The sequence below is a fragment of the Suncus etruscus genome, chromosome 9 (assembly GCF_024139225.1).
Source record: "Suncus etruscus isolate mSunEtr1 chromosome 9, mSunEtr1.pri.cur, whole genome shotgun sequence".
NCBI lineage: Eukaryota > Metazoa > Chordata > Mammalia > Eulipotyphla > Soricidae > Suncus > Suncus etruscus.
Genome location: NC_064856.1, coordinates 104725600 through 104743001, shown reverse-complemented (window position 1 = coordinate 104743001; position 17402 = coordinate 104725600). Strand labels below are relative to the sequence as shown.

The 17402-nt window shown below is 48.0% G+C and overlaps 1 protein-coding gene across 1 annotated transcript in view; it reads right to left on the bottom strand.

Annotated features, from left to right (window-relative positions):
• Positions 1-17402, bottom strand: part of CD6 (CD6 molecule) — a 47688-nt gene that overhangs the window by 16786 nt on the left and 13500 nt on the right. Inside the window, 2 exon segments of the mRNA XM_049780859.1 lie at positions 232-594; positions 1653-1757. Of these exon segments, the coding sequence (XP_049636816.1) occupies positions 232-594; positions 1653-1757 (468 nt within the window).

Below are 17402 nucleotides of genomic sequence, written 5' to 3'. Positions count from 1 at the left end.
GGGGTTACTTCTGGCTCTGTGCTCAGGTATCACTCCTTGGAAGGCTCGAGGACTCTATGGGATGCCGGGATCAAACCCGGGTGGCTACGTACAAGGCAAACGCCCTCCCCGTGGTTCTATCACTGGGGCCCACCCAGTGATTCTTGGTACGGACTTTGGAGTTAGGAGGACGAAGCTTGATTGAAGTTAGGGGTGATATCTGACTGAGAGTGGCAACGAGCACCCTGGTACCTGCGCAGGAGACCTGGGCAGGTCTCTGGTCCACGCCGCAGGGCTCCTCCACCACCTTGCAAAGCTGCCACTCATCACTGCTGCACCGGATAGCCCGGTGCCAGGGCTTCATGCGTGCATTGGGGGGTTCCGCTGGCATTGCCTGCTGCCAAACCAGACGATGGGAGCTGCTGCTCAGAGCTGGGCCAGCCGAGTTGGCCCAATGTCCCGAGCCCGCCACAGCCCAACACGCGCACACGGCTTCGGCCGCAATGCGATTCCAGGACACCCCACACACTGGTGTCCAGGACAGTGCACGCCACACTTCCACGGTTCCTCTGCAACGATTGATGCCTTCCACCAGGCGGACTCCCAGGCGCTGCTCTGGAAGAGGCAGACCCGAGGTGAGGCCCCAGCAGAGCCACCCGGTGGGTCCCCCGGAGTCTGCTAGGGGCCTCCCACTAGGGCCCAGTTCCTCCAGACTGCAAAATGAGTCTCAGCTGGAGTCGAACCCTCAACCCTCCAGTATGAAGCCCTGATTCTGAATCAGGATAGAGAGAGGGGTCTGAGAGAGGACAGAGAGGTAAGAATGGGGTTTGAGGCCCTCCCTGCTACTGTGGGGGCCATGCCATCTGGGGGTATCTGAGTGACTCTAATGTAAAGAACTCAAGAACTCTGGAAAACAGACATGGAGTTGGTGATGGGGCTGTAGATTGGGGAGGGGTTCTCCTTCTCAGAGACTGCTCTCTGGGGGAACCTACCACCTAATCTCTTTTTGGGGAGACGGAGCCATACCTGGCTATGCTCAGGATATACTCAGATGTCACCCCTAATAGTTTCAGGGGTCCATAGGTGGTACTGGGGTTAGAACCCAGGTTAGGTGCATACAAAGGCAAGCGCCTTACCAGCTAGCTAGACTGTATCTGTCTAGGCCTTTGCCTGCCTAGTTTTGTATAGGCTTGTACCCCCCAAAGCTCTGCACAATAGCTGCTGCTGAAGTTAAGGAGCCGCATCGTCCCCATCACCCACTCCATCCATTTTCTTTTGTTTTGAACAAAGCTTTTCTTTCTCCCCCACTCTCTCAAACCTTTGCTCACAAGCAAGTGAGAGCTCTCAGGGGAATTTTTTTTCTTTTGGGGGTGGGGGGCCACACCTGATGATGCTCAGGGGTTACTCCTGGCTATGCACTCAGAAATCACTCCTGGTTTGGGGGACTACATGGGATGCAAGTGATTGAACCCATCCTGAGTCAGCCGCGTGCAAGGCAAAAGCCCTACCGCTGCATGACCACTCTAGTACCTCTCAGGGAATTTTTGAAAAAGTTGTTCTCTGATCTTAGTGGATCCTGAGATATGAGTTCAGCTGGAAGACCCCTTACCCTAAGTTCAGGTGCCTCCTGCTCCCCTGAAAGCCCCTTTGCCATCGCTCCCATGACCACCTACCTGGTGTCAGAGAATTCACTGACTGGGTCCTGGCACCTGGGTCCTGGGGATGGCGTGAAGCAAAGCTGCCATTGGAGCCACCAGGCAGTGCTGGCGTGACAGGACCTGGAATGACAATTAATGCAAGAGCTGAGAGCAGAGAAGGGCTCACGGGTTCTGCTGGGCTTTGGGGAGGCTTGGCGTGGGGGAACTCAGTGCATTAGCTGCCTTTGGGCCGAAGGCATCCTGGCTTTGGACAAGCGGCTTCCTCTGTGTGATCTCATCATGGCAAAATTGGGGGGTGCAGGGAGCAGTAGAGGAGTGGTGGGGGACAAGATGTTTTCTGGGTGAAGAGTGGCAGAAGGCTGGGCTGCTCTCCACCAGCTATCTGAAAAATTCTTGACGTACAGAAGAAATTCCATACTGGGAGTGAGGTACCAGAGAGATAGCGCAGTGGTAGGGCATTTGCCTTGCATGTGAACGACCCAGGAAGAACTTGGGCTTGAATTCCAGCATCCAATATGGTCTCCCGAGCCTACCAGGAATGACTTATGAGTACAGAGTCAGGAGTAGCCCCAGAGCGCCGCCAGTGTGGCCCCAAAACAAACAACAACAACATCAACAAAATGGGAATGATATTGATGAGGGGGGATGAGTTGGTTGGGGACATTTATCTGGGAAATTCATCCAGGACTTTAGGGGTAACCCAGAACTTTGGGGGTAACTGGTGGTTCATGGACTGGGAGCTAAACATTTGTGGAGCTTCTGCATGGACCCTCCCTTTATCATTGATAACAGAGACAATGAGCTTTTTACCAATGGAGAAAGGGAGACTCAAGATTGAGGCAGTGATTAGTTTGTCTGGGAGTGGGACATGTCCATTGGCCCAGGAGCCTGCAGTAGGTCTTTCCAAAGGCTGAGAATGCAGTTTGGCTGAGCCAGTGGGAAGCCCAGTGGAGAAAGGAGGGAGGGATGAAAGGAACTTGGACATTTGCTACCCCGTGTCCATCCTCCCTGAACCTTACTTGAGGTCCATCTTCTCTCCGGCTGTCCTGCTGTCCTTGTCCTCCCTTTAGGTCTCACTGACCATTCCTAGGACACAGGGTGCGACTCAGGTAAACATGAGTCCTGCCACCTTAGCAATAATCTTGGCAAAGATGCCCCTTTCAGCCCGCTTCTGGCCCAAATCAACTCGTGGGTTCAGAGAACTTCCTCCAGGGGTGCTGGCTGGTAGGAGCCCCCAGAAGAGCTGTCTTTGGGGTTCCCACAGATGGGTGCCCACATTTCCTCCTCTCTTTTGCCCTTGGATTTGGAGCCTTTCTAGTCACCCAGGAGATGATTCGCCCAACATCGGGTGAATAATTAGGTGAAGCCTCAACAGAAGAACAAATGCCAACTTCTAGACCATGGAATAACATGGGCAGCCCTTCCTACTTTGTGCCAGAATATTAGAGACCCTGGGCTCTAGGTGTCACTGCCAGGTGGAAGGGGCGTCACCCAACTCAGAATGGCGTGGAGGGTAAGCATTGATTGCCACAGCCTGGACGGATCTGGTCTGATACTGGGCCTGGACCTAAGTGCCTTACCTGAGAAAATGACCCACATACATACAACACACACATTTCATGTGCCTCTTGGGCTTCTGCGTACATGCAACACACAAACACATATTCACAACAGACTCTCACACTTATAACACACACTGACCATACACCACACACATGCTCACACAAACTCTCATACACACATTGCACGCACAGACACATTCACACTCATGCACACACATAGACAACGCTCATTTGACAAACACACACACACTCACTCAACTACACCCCAACCAGCTTCTCCAATATCCTAGCTCTCAGACAGAAAGTGATCAGCCTTCCCCTGCCTTTTCCTGGCTTTCTCTACCTTTCCTTTCCTGTGCTGTTCCTGTCCTCCTGACTGGCTCTGCTCCCCCGCGCCCCCACCCCCCCCACCCCAATGCCGGAAGGGGAAATGACTCAGAATTCAGAGCACACACTTGCTGGCTGTTATTCAGAGCAAGACCAAGCACCCACAAGTTAGGATTTCAGAAGTCTGTTTCCATAGCAACAAGCCCCGGGCTCTTGTGTAAAATGCTCAATGTTTTTACATGTGTAGGATGGGGGGAGACTAAGGTGCTAGCTGCATTGTGTGTGTGTGTGTGTGTGTGTGTGTGTGTGTGTGGTCGTGATGTGCGTATGCAGTTGTGATATGAACCTGTGTGTATGACCATGTTTCTATATAACTGTGATTATAAGACTCTAGCCCAATCGTGTATCATCTATCCCTGGGATGGGGACCCTCACTTTCTTGTGCATAAAGACACAGGGTTTTCGGAGGTTCAGAAAACCCTAGGGACAGGCTCTGGCTGTGTGAGTCCTCTTGCCCCAGAACACTCTGTATAAGCAAGCCTGCCAGCCAGAGACAGCTGTGAAAGCAGTGAGTTGAAAACCCAAATACCTGAGGGCTGGTTATTGGATTAGACTCAAAATCTGCTTCCATTTTCAGAAAGAGCTCTGGGCTTTCCTATTCTCTGGGTCCCTCCTCTTCTTTCATCTCAGTCCCCTGGAACGGCTGGCAAAGGTTCTGCCTCCAGCATGGTTGCCGGTTGTCGCTTTGCTTGGTCCCCTGTCATATTCTGTCCTTTTTGCTTTCTTGTTGCAAGATATTTATTGGAAGAGGAAACTTGGGAATTTGGCCATGTGCCTGTCAGCATAAAGATCAAAGACCTAGAGCTAAATATATTTTTGAGCTTTTATTGAGAAGGAGGCAAGAAGTTGGCAAAGGAATGATTTCTTGTCTCCTGGAACTCCTGAATGAGAGACTCAAGTATAGAGGGAGAGTTTTCACTGTGTTGGCTTGAATAAGGAAGCAAAAGGCAAAATGAGAATAAAACATGAGATGACTTCAGTGACCAGAAGCCCCTGCAATGGACTGATGTGTTTGTGTGAAGGGTGGGGGGAGATATGAGGGGTTCTCTCTGGGTTGAACAATTAGGGTGGCCTTCAGTAGGTACAGAGAGGGCTGGTAGCCATGTGGTCTCAGGGATTTGACTTTCCACAGGCCCTGTTATTGATTTGTAGCTTTTGTTGTCCTCTTTGGAAGTCTGAATGATTTTTGAGCCAAGGCCTGGCATGTTTGTACAGCTTGAGGCCTTGCAAATAATGTAGCTGGTCTTGGTGTTGAGAAATGTGAGTGGGAGAAGTTGGGGATGGTGGGGAAAGAGAAACAAGCAATAAAGAAAAGAGAAAAAGGTGAGACTTAAGAAATCCGTGTACGGGGGCTGGAGTGATAGTACAGTGTGGGTAGGAAGTTTGCCTTGCATACACAGGCCTGGGTCCCATCCCTGGCATCCCATATTGTCCTTCAAGCCCATCAGGAGTGATCCCTGCATGCAGATTCAGGAGTAAGTCCTGAGCACAGCGAGGCGTGGTTCCCAAATCAAAAGCAAATAAAAATAATCATGTATACAGCATTTTCTTTCTTTTCTTTCTTTTATTTTTTTTTTTTTAGCATTTCATCTATAAAGCATAGCTATGGGACATATGAATCAGGCATGCAAAAAATCAGTCAATCTAAGTGTATAAACATATTTTGGTATTATTGCCCGAGACCAGAAGGAGATGGTTGTGAAAATAAATATGCTAAAATCAAGGCCATGCTACAAGTGTTCAAAAGCTTTTTACTGACAGAGACAGACTCTGTGGCCAGCTCAGGATGAATGGGGAACCTGAAGAGGAAAGCTTCCTATCATGTGACTCATCTTATTTGCCACTGGAAGTGTGAGTCCCAGAAAATTTTACCAAGGTGCACCCCTACTTAAGAAGGTGTTGGAGGGGCCGGGCGGTGGGCGCTGGAGGTAAGGTGCCTGCCTTGCCTGCGCTAGCCTAGGACGGAACCACGGTTTCGATCCCCCGGCGTCCCATTTGGTCCCCCAAGAAGCCAGGAGCAACTTCTGAGCGCATAGCCTGGAGTAACCCCTGAGCGTCACAGGGTGTGGCCCAAAAACCAAAAAAAAAAAAAGAACAAAAAAAAAAAGAAGGTGTTGGAGGGGGCCTGGAGAGATAGCACAGCGGGCGTTTGCCTTGCAAGCAGCCGATCCAGGACCAAAGGTGGTTGGTTTCGAATCCCGGTGTCCCATATGGTCCCCCCGTGCCTGCCAGGAGCTATTTCTGAGCAGATCAGCTGACAGCCAGGGAGTAATCCTGAGCACCGTCAGGTGTGGCCCAAAAACAAAAAAAAACAAAAAAAAAGAAATGTTGGACCAGGGTTGAAGATAGTCCTGTAGGTAGGGTGCTTGCCTTGCATGTGGCTGACCTGAGTTTCATCCCAGTTTCCCCATATGGTCCTCCAAACCCCTCAGGACTAAGCCCCTTGAGCACAGCCCAATGTGGGGGGAGGGAAGAAGAAGAGGAGGAGGAAGAAAGAGGAGGAGGATGAAGAGGAGGGAGGGAGGAAAGAAGAGGAGGATAGGAGGAAGGAAAGAAAGAGCAAGTAAAATAAGGTATAGTGCAGAGTATTCTAGGGAAAAAAAAAGAGGGAGAGTTCCCCCTCTTTCGAGCCAAGAAAGCGTCAACTTTTCCTGGCAGGAGCCTTTGCAAGGAGTCCAAAATGGATACAGGGAGGCCGGAGAGATAGCATGGAGGTAAGGCATTTCCCTTTCATGCAGAAGGTCATCAGTTCGAATCTGGCGTCCCATATGGTTCCCCGTGCCTGCCAGGCAGCAATTTCTGAGCATTTAGCCAGGAACCTGAGCACTGCTGGTGTGACCCAAAAACCACACACACATACACAAAATGCAAACTGGATACAGGCTTTGTACTTTTGTCCATGACTTCCGGGGGTGGGGTGTCATGGGGAGGCATCCATAAGAAAAAGAGGTGCTTTCCAAGCTTGACATCCCAGGAACACTCATCAGAGTTCAGATAAATACTAGCTACTAGTGGGGTAGCTAAGGGGGCATGTGGATACCCACAGGCTAATACATGAGAATGGTGGATGACAAGATGCTGAGTGTGTAGGTATAAGTCCAGGTGGGAAGAACAGGATTATGAACAGGAGGAAGGGAACAAAGGAACCAGTCGATTGGGGTGCCACTTGCCACATGCTAATCATAGCCCTTGATTTGCCTTTTAATTATTGACAGAAAGTGTGTGAGCAGGTAAATAAATCAGCCATCTTTATAATACAAAAGGGATCAGAGAGTGAGAACTGGCCCCTTGTCACCATGGGTAGAGCCCCAACTGCCAATCAATCAACAAGATAAATTAAGAACTAAGAAAACCTTTGATCCAAAATGTCCAACTCTGGGGCACCAATTCTAGAGTCATTTTGAAAGACCATAGACCCTTAGAATCTACCAGTCAGTGTTGGAAGTTCTCTTTACAGTGCTGCAACTTTTCAGTGAACTTCGACAAATCTCCACACCTCTCTGAGCCTGGGTGTTCCCTCTGTGAGGATGAAAGGCAACCATTCCCCTTGCCCCACAAGAACTGGGGTGAGGATTATAGGTAAGTCTATACCATGATGTAGGGTGAGGCACTGAGGAGATAACATCACACCCCCCAAACAGGAGTCAACAGAAAGAATCTCTGAAAGAAACATAGAGGATTTCTCAGGGAAAAGCAGCACAGTGAAAATACTTGTAAAATGGATCCAGAGCCAGTAGTACAAAGGGAAGGGTCCTTGCTTTGCACATGGTCAACACAGCTTCTATCCCCAATATCTCATATGGTCCCTCAAGCGAGGCAGGAGTGATCCTGAGTGCAGAGCCAGGAGGAAGTCCTGAGCACTACCTGGTGTGATCCCTCCCCCCCCCCCCAGCAAAAAAAAAAGAAAGTAAAAAATACAAAGATGAAACAAAAGCAAGGTTTATAAAGTGTTTTTCATGATGTGGAATACCCTCTAAGGTCCTGTTCAGGCCCTGAATATTGTTCCCCCAACCTTTCCTGCCTGGTTTTGACTGTCCAAAGGCCTTCTGGGATCCCAGGAAGCCCTAGTGCGTGTCCCATTCCATCTGTCCACTTTACCCTCTTTGGCCCAGACACATTACTTGGGTTGTTTCATCCCACCAGACTCTATTCATCACCTACACACGAACTGTTTCTATTTTGTTCACACACACACACACACACACACACACACACACACACACACACACACACACACACAGCATCAGGTTCAGCATTCCCTCCCAAGAGAGATGCCAAAAGAACAGAAATAAACTAAATTCATTCCCTGTTACAAGGAAAAAAAAAATCAAAATGAAAAAGAAGCAAAGGAAAGATGATGAGCTTTGCCTCTTTCCTTTTACTCCTTGTGGCTCTATAATGTTCTAATTTTCTACACCGAAAGAAAAATGGAAGGTCTTCCCATAAATTGGTCTTTTCCCTGACAGAACAGGGGGAGCAGGGTTCTTATACAATAAATTTTAATTTTATGTATGGGGTCACTAGGCTGAGCATTTGGGGGTAGACAGGAGTGTAATCTCAGCACAGTGACCTTGGCCAAATCCTTTGAGCCTCCCCAATGTGCTTTCTCATTTGCAAGACAGTAAGTGGAAATGATCATTTTTCTGTCCTTTCATTATTATGCTGTACATTATATCATCAAATGCAGTATCTACTGAATTCTTACTCTGGACCTCCAGAGCAATAGCTGCTAGCAAGGGCTTTTCCAATTATTCATGACAACTGTGTGACTCCTCACCCAGACCCCCCAGGAGGCCCGTGCATTGATTAAAATGCAGCACAGGGCCAAGAAAAAATGCAGGAGATGGAGGTGAGGAGGCTCTCACCCAGTTAGTACATGGTAGACCGACTCTGGTTTGATCCCTGGCATAGCCTATGGTCTCCAAAGCACTGTCAGGAGTGATCTCTGACCCGAGAGTCAGCCCTCAACATGCCCAAATTGTCAAAAAGATGCAGCACAAAGTGAATTTAAGTAAATTCCCAACATAATGAGCTGGGCAGTGAAACTCCTGTCAACATCCCATCAGTGCAGAGGGAGATCTGTCCTCCATCCTCCTTCATCACGTTCACAGAACTCATATGTTAGGGCTGGAGTAATAGTAGAGCAGATAAGGCACTTGCCTTGTGCAAAGCTGACCTGAGTTGGATCCCTGGCGCCTCGTCTGGTCCCTCAAGTCCCACCAGGAGGGATCCCTGAATGCAGAACCAAGAGGAAATTCTGAGCACTGCTGAATGTGGCACAAAAACGAAGGGGGGAAAATGGCTCACATGTTGCAGAGAAGAGCAAGTCGAGACCTTAGTACTGAGGAAGGAGCTTGTGATACGCTGTCTAATGTAATCAGGCAGCCTCTGTCTGGCTCAGGTGGCTCCGAGGATTTGCAATAAGGTTAATGCAAAGGAGAAGATGAAAAGTTCCACCAAATGTAATCAATTTCCATTTCATGCAACAATGATGGTCAACTCCATCATGGGAAAATTTTCAAGCATGTTTCAAGCAATTTAAGTATGGAAACTGACTTCTTCCAGGTAGGTTTATTTCAGACTGAACAAAATCAAGTATTTCTGGTTAGGGGGCCAGAGAGATCGATAGTACAGAGGGTGAGTGTTTGCCTTGCACATAACCCACCCAGTTCAATCCCCATCACCTCATATGTTCTTCGAAGCCTGGCAGGAGTAAGACCTGAGTATCTCTAGGCATGGCCAAAAATTAATAAAAAAAACAACAAAAAAAAAAACAAAAAAACAAAACAAAACAAAAAACCAGACTTTCTAAAACTGGATAAAAAAAGATATGGGATAGGGATACACAATAGAATTCTACTTAAAACAAAATAAAGAGGGATTTTTTTTTTCCTTTGCAGTAAAATGGAAGAGACTCAGGGAATTCTGTATCTGCCACTGCAGGGTCTCCCATCACCATTGGGGTGAGCCTTCAAACTGCAGGTCCATGCCCCAAGGCTGGGCATCTTTGGGACCCCCAGCACAGCTCTTATTTTTCAAAAAAAAAAATGACAAAACGAAGCTGATTTGAAGCACAGTTGTGTTGAGTTGGCATGTCCTGGAGTGAGGTAACCCAGGAGGTTGGCCGGACAATGCCTGTGGTTCTGGCCTATAGTGTAGAGCAGAGCTGGATCGCTGGGTGTAGGAACTGGGCTGAACCCCAGGGATGTGCCCATCTAACACAGATTGGGGTGATTTCTTGACCCCTTGAGGGGAACCCAAGAGAAAGTCAGCCCCTTGGTAGGACTTCATTTTTACAAACTTAGTGCTGTTTTTCACTCTCCTCAACATCTGTGGGGGCTCTGAATCAACTCACACACTGGTACCTAAATCCCCAAATCACCCTCAAATCCTTTCGTTGAGTCCCATTCCCAAGGAGAAAGCATGATGCACGATCACTCTTGGAGTGACCAAGGTTCAATTAGAGAACATGGGGGGTGAAGGTCCTCATGATGGCAAAAGCAGGAGACACATGAGTGTCCCCAACACATGAGGGACCAGCAGGAAGGCAGCCACTCTTAGGTATGAGATAGACATGGGACTTGACCTAGACTTTGGGCTTAAGGAAAACACCAGTGTTTGTGCGTGCAGCCAGTCAGCCTTGCTATATGCTGTAGCCTCCTGACTTAATAAAGGCAGTGAAAATTAAAGATGCAATAGTCCCAGTCCCCCCTCCAAACTTGATTTCTATGGGGCAGAGAAATCAGCTCTTTGACTCCCTTTTGCCACCACCTCTCTGCACTGGATATTCACCCCACCTCCACCCTAATCCTCAGCATCATCCCTGGAGTGAAGACTCAATTCCAGATGCCCTGAACCCCACTATCTCACCATCCCCCAATCCCCAGGAGAAATGAGGGACAAGTGAGTTTCCCAGGAAAGAATGCTCAGAAATCATCTTATCAACACCCCTCTGACCTACTCTGGGGGTGTCCCATTTCTGAACGCCCCTTCTTTTCCTACTATTCAGGACAGACTATAGGGGGCACCTTCCCCTGGGAACTGAAAACTGAGTCCGTGGCCAGCCTGCATGTGAGTCCATGAACATTTGCTGAGTACATGAATGTGCCAGGGGCTGAGACTGATTCATGCAAAAGGGGTGATCCCAGGATCTGGAAGGGGTTGTAACCACCCACCCCCACTCCATGTCGATTCACCCTTGGAAAGTCTCTGCTCTGGGGAAATTGTCTTTTCATGCTTTAAAGGGGTGTGTTTGAGGGCAGAGAGAAGACACACTCGCCAATCATTAGCAGCCTGACCTTGGTCAAGTCACCCAGCAAATTGATTTTTATGTGTCACTGGGCATAATCCCCAACACGTGACATTGTCGGAGGGGTGCATGGTCCATCACCAGAGGGCCTCGGGGTCTGGGGTCCAATAATAGATGTCATTCTGCTTGTCCTGAGTGTAGGCAGCTGGCCACTGATGGGACATTTACCCCATGCCCTGGCTATAGGGGTGGCTCTGAGGACCTATGTCCCTGAAAAGGGACAATGTTGGTTCTCCCCAAAGGCTGTCTTCTCCCCTCCCAGCCCTAAACTCTATCAAAATAGCAGCTCTGATCAACATGGCTGGTGTTTCCAGAGAGAAGGGATGGCTGCAGTTACCATGGCAACAGCTATATGTGGGTCACATGCCAGCTTGTATGTCTTGAAGCTAATGAGAACAGAAGTCACAACCCACCCAATAAAAAAGTGCTGAGGGTCAGAGACCCTGGCCTTTCAGGAGTCTCATCTACTGGGTCTCCCAGGATAATTCAGGCCATCCAGTGCAGGAGGCAAGGACCAGCTATTCTTCCAGAGCCTTCTACTATTTCAAGGACTGTTTCAGGTCTCAGACAGGGCTCTTGAATGTGGTTTAGAGAAAAACCAGTCTCCAGGCCTTGGGCAGTAGAAATATACATCAGCTCGGCACTGACCACAGCTGGGGGGCATCCAGACTTCTCCTTCTGTTGGGGACCTTGGCACAGGACTCAGACAAAGGAGACAGTTCAGGGTTCGATGCCTGGCTTTGCATGGCACTACACACTACTGTGTATAGTCCTAGAGACTTCTAGCCCTCTGTATCCAGCCTGGTGAACTGATAAACGTCAGGGGAGAGACCTTCTTGTGGACCCCTGTCCTCCCCCAAAATACCTCCTGGGGCTGAAGATCCCAAGGGAGAAAATAAAGCAACCCCTGGCCCAAGAAGATCTTAGTGATAAATAGTGGGAGAGTGCATTTAGGGCAGAGAAGAAACCACTATGACAATGCGAGTTGGGAATGATCACTCTGGACAAGAACTGGATGTTGAAAGGAAATAAAGTGATATGCATGATACCCCTGCAGTAACCATATTGCAAACCACAGTGCCTAAAAGAAAAGAAAAGAGGGGAGCAAGGGGAGAAAGAGAAGAAAAATGCCTGCCCCAGAAGCAGGAAGGGGGAAGGGCGGGAGGGGAGGGAAACTGGGGGCTTTGGTGGTGGGAAATGTGCTCTGGTGAAAGGTGTTGTACATTGTATGACTGAAATTCAATCATGAACAACTTTGTAACTGTGAGAAAAAAAATCTATTTTTATGAACATTCTTGTAACCGTGGTGTTTAAATAAAGTAATTGAAAATAAAAAGATCTGGGGCTGGGCGGTGGCGCTAGAGGTAAGGTGCCTGCCTTGCCTGCGCTAGCCTAGGACGGACCGAGGTTCGATCCCTGGCGTCCCATATGGTCCCCCAAGCCAGGAGCGACTTCTGAGCGCATAGCCAGGAGTAACCCCTGAGCGTCAAATGGGTGTGGCCCAAAAAACAAAAAACAAAAAACAAAAAAAAAAAAAAAAAGAAAGAAAGAAAGAAAATAAAAAGATCCTGGTGAATCTGAATACAAATATATATGTCTATTATAGATGTGTATGAACTGAGTGATAGCTGAGAAGGACAGATTCTGAACTGACTATCCAGCATGACCATGTCCTTATAAATGCAAGCACACAGGGCAATGGCTAATACCGTCCCATTAAATGAAAGTCTCTCATACCTCTGACCCAGGGCTAGACCTTCCCATACATTGCCTGGAAAACAATAAACCTTGCTGGTATTTTCACACACAAATACACACAAACACACACACACACACACACACACACATCTCCATAAGGATCAAAGCTTGTGCTTGTCAGAGCTGAGACCTGGAAGTTATCTAAAAAAACACTGGCAAGAAGTCATTAAAGATGTGGGATATGGAGACAGAGCGGTGGCACAAGCTGTAGGGCATCTGCCTTGCACACGCTAACCTAGGACGGATTGCAGTTCAAACCCCCTGTGTCCCATATGGTCCCCCAAGCCTGGAGCGATTTCTGAGCGCATAGCCAGGAGTTACCCCTGAGCATCACTGGGTGTGACCCAAAAACAAACAAACAAAAAAAAGATATGGAGATATAGTCATAAACTGGATCGTTTTGTCAAAAGAAGTGAATTCTATCTAAACAGAGCACTGAATCAATCTTGGAAACATAATCTATTGAGTGAAGAAGTTTGTAGCAGAATAATATGCAACGACTTTGATAATATACAAACACACACACTCGCAGAATTATTTAAATTCTATACATATAGCACAGATGCCAACACTGTTAGGTAGTGATTTTTTTATTGGAGGGGGGTTTGGCACATTCGGCAGTGCTCCAGGGTTACTCCTGGCTCTGCATTCAAAAATCACTCCTGGCAGGCTCAAATGACCATATGGGATACCAGATGGGCAGCATGCAAAACGAATGCCCTCCCCGCTGTGCTATGACTGCAGCCCCAAGGGATTAATTTTTGTGTCATGAGAGTATAAGAACATGGAAGATGAGAGACAACCTCTCAGTTGGAAGCTGGAGTGGCTGTAGTACAATACCTGACAGTCTCTGCATTCTGTGCACTGAGAGAGCGCAAGCAGATGAGAAAGAAAGTTTCCTCTCGTGAATAGGGATCTGAATAAATACAGCAAAAATCAAATGTTTTGGGGGTTTGGGGGGCGGTTACCTAGAGACTGGTAAAGCCTGGGTGCATTTCAGAGAGTTTGCCATCCATCTCTCTAATCAAACGCCCTGTTCTCAAAGGACAGCCACGTTATCTTAGCAGGCGATGACGATTTTTCTCTTTTCTTCTTTGAGTCTTCTAACTTCTGTAACATTTGCAACATAGCTAACAGTGATAAAAATTCAAACAAAATGCCCTTCTATGTTCATAGTCTGTCCTGTAGAGTCTGACCTTTGCCCTTTTTAGATTGCACTAGGCTCCTTTGGTCTATGCTGTGCTGACATCAGGGCCTTTTTCTCTTGTAGAGCATTTAGACAATGACCTTTATGAAGTCACATATGACACTTGATATATTTCCCCAAACTGTAGTTAAACAAAATGACACCTTTGCTTTATTTTAAAGTCATCTCCATTGACATTAGTTATCTTAAGGGCTGGAGAGCTACTACAGCGGGAAAGGCATTTGCCTTGCATAAGGCCAACCCTGGTTCGATCCTAGCATCTTATATGGTCCCCCAGAGTGAGTGATTTTCTCAGAAGTGGTTCCTGGGGCTGGAGAGATAGTATGGCGGTACATTTGCCTTGCATGCAGAAGAACAGTGGTTCGAATCGTGGCATCCCATATGGTCCCTTGAGCCTGCCAGGAGCAATTTCTGAGCATAGAGCCAGGAGTAGCCCCTGAGTGCCGCCGGGTGTGACCCAAATTCCCCCAAAAGAAGTGATTCCTGAGTACAGAGCCAGAAATAGTCCTCAAGTACTGCTTGGTGTGGCCCCAAAAGCAAAATAATAACAATAACAAAATTTGCCTTGAGGTACTAAATTGTTTTTGCTCCCAATTACTCATTTGCTTATCTTTACAATAAACTCAGGCACAGTAAAAATGATTTAAAAAATTATAATATGGGGCCAGAGCGGTAGCTCAGTGGAGAAAGCATTTGCCTTAGACACAGCCTATCCAGGTTCAATTACTAGCATCCTATATGATACCCCAAGCCTGCCAGGAGTAATTTCTGTACACAGAGCCAGGAGTAACCCTGAGTGCTACTGGATATGGCAATATATATATAATAAATACAATTGAAATAACTGATTAAAATGAAAATTTTCACCCAATTGTGAAGGGTTTTTGTAAATCACTTTGTAAATGTTTGTAAACCATTTGTAAATGGTTTCAATAAAATATTTTTTTTAAATTTTTTGAGTTACATCCTGCAGCACTCAGGGGTTACTCCTGGCTCTGTGCTCAGAAATCATTCATGGCAGGCTTGAGGTATGGTATGCCAGGGATTGAACCCGGGTCTGTCCTGGATTGGCAGCATGCAGGGCAAGCATCCTATCGCTGTGCTATTGCTTCGGCCCCTAAAATTTTTTTTAAATAAAAATTTTCATGCAAAGTTTTTGTAAATTGTTTGAACTGCATCAGCCAGGCCTGTGGTAGAAAACAGTTGAGGCTCGGAGGCTAGTGTTTAGCTCAAGGACACAGAATTTGAAGCTTCCCCAGCTAGACCTTGAGTCCAAGTTGATCCCGATCCAATCTTTCTCCTCCATTAAACAGCATCTACAAAATGGAAACATCTAAAGGACTGTTTTTTTTTTTTTTTTTTTACCTTTGCACACAAAACATGTGCAAAGGTCCAGGGCCTGCGTGAGAAGACTTAATTCTGAAATTCATGAATAAAACTCCTTAGCACTTGGTCTCCACTGCACCAAGGCCTGAGTTTCTGAGTTTCGGCAGAGGCTGAAACTGTTGAGCCCTGCGGAATTTTCTGGGGGGGTCTGTCCCCACCCACTAGCTCTCAGAAGGGGCCCCAATGTGATGTCTTCCAGATCTGCTTTAGGGCTGAATGAAACCTGAACATGAACTGAGGCAGAGAGACCCTGGCAATGGCTGAGTGTCCTAGAGACCTCTGTGAGGGCACTTAAGAACCCCAGAGAAGAGCCCCCTCTGACCCATATGTTCAGAATCGTATCTGTTTTGTATTATATACTTTGGGGCCACACCCAGCTGTGCTCAGAGTCACTCTTGTCAGTGACCATATGCAGTGTCAGAAATTGAAGTAGGGTCAGTCCTACTTCCCAAGCCTCAGAAACATGTCCAAAGGATGGGGCTGCACCCCCAGAGAAGCACAATACTGCAAGCAGATGGGAGAGTAGCCAGAGATACCCCCATGACCCCATCAGCCTTTTTATCCTAGGAGGAGCCCCACATCCATGACCCCAAGGTTTCTCCCCTCTTTAAGTAGTTCCCCACCCAAGTCTGGGAGCCAGGGAGAAATGGGCACAGTTGTAGGGACATTCAACTTGACTCTCTCCTAGGTCATAGGGATAAATAGACCCTTAGTGTCTCACCCACCAAAAGTGATTCTTAAAAACAAAGCTAGGAGGAAGCTCTGAGCGCCACTGAGTGTGACCAAAAGTCTAAACAAAAATAGACATGAGTTCAAGTTCAAGTCCAGGAACTGCATTGAAATTCCTGGGAGGGTGGTCCTCTGTGTGCTCCCCACCCCCATTAGGAAGCTTGATAAGGGGAACACACATCTTTGTCTTCCAGGTGTGACAATGAGTCTCAGGCAAATGACCTCCCAAGGCTATGGCCATGAGCCACAATCAGACCAGCTAAATTTGCTGCCAGTAGGCCCATCTCACCACCAGACCAAGGTCCCCACAGTTAGGAAGGTGCCGACCAGTTTTTCTCCCTCTCTCTCCCTTCCTCCCTTTTTTTCTTTCCTTCTCACCATCTTTCCTCCCTCCCTTCCTTCCTGTAACCCTTCCCCCAACTTCCTTCTATCTCACCTGGAGAGGGAGACCTGCCTGAACCTGACTGCTGTAGATCATTTCCTCATCACTATCCTGAACCCTGAGACCCGTCGGCTGGAGACCACGGCAGGTGTGTGGCCCAGGCAGAGGCCACTCCATTTCAACACCATCCACACCCATCCATGACTCTGTACTTCCTTCCTTCCTTCCTTCCTTCCTTCCTTCCTTCCTTCCTTCCTTCCTTCCTTCCTTCCTTCCTTCCTTCCTCCCTCCCATCCCTCCCTTCCTCCCTCCCTCCCTCCCTCCCTCCATCCCTTCCTCCCTCCCTCCCTCCCTCCCTCCCTCCCTTCCTTCCATCTTCCCTCCCTTTCTCCCTTCCTTCCTTCCTTCCTTCCATCTTCCCTCCCTTTCTCCCTTCCTTCCTTCCTTCCATTCTCCCTCCCTTTCTCCCTTCCTTCCTTCCATCTTCCCTCCCTCCCTCCCTCCCTCCCTTCCTTCCTCCTTCCCTTCCTCCTTTCCTTCCTTCCTCCTTCCCTCCCTCCCCTCCTCCTTCCTTCCTTCTCCTCCCTCCCTCCCTCCCTCCTTCCTTCCTTCCTTCCTTCCTTCCTTCCTTCCTTCCTTCCTTCCTTCCTTCCTTCCTTCCTTCCTTCCTTCCTTCCTTCCTTCTTTTCTTCTTTTCTTTCTTCCTTCCCTAGGTCCCCATATTGTAGAGGGTCGCAGACATGCTCATCACCATCAGGTACAATTTCTGTTGGACAACAAAATGAGATAGGAAGACTGTTTCTTATTCCAGGAACAGAGAATATCGAGAAACTGTTGTATGCAGATCTGGGGACTGCACAGCAAAGCTGGAATGTGGGGGCTAAGGTCCATCTGAGGGGACCTGGATAAGTCCCAGGTCTTCTTTTAGTACCAGCCCCTGGGTTGCCCAAACCCTGAGCTCACAGACAGCTCCTTCCACAGTGGTCCCACTAGTGTCAACCTTCTGATAGGTTCAAAAGGAAACTGGGCCACAAGGGGCCAGAAC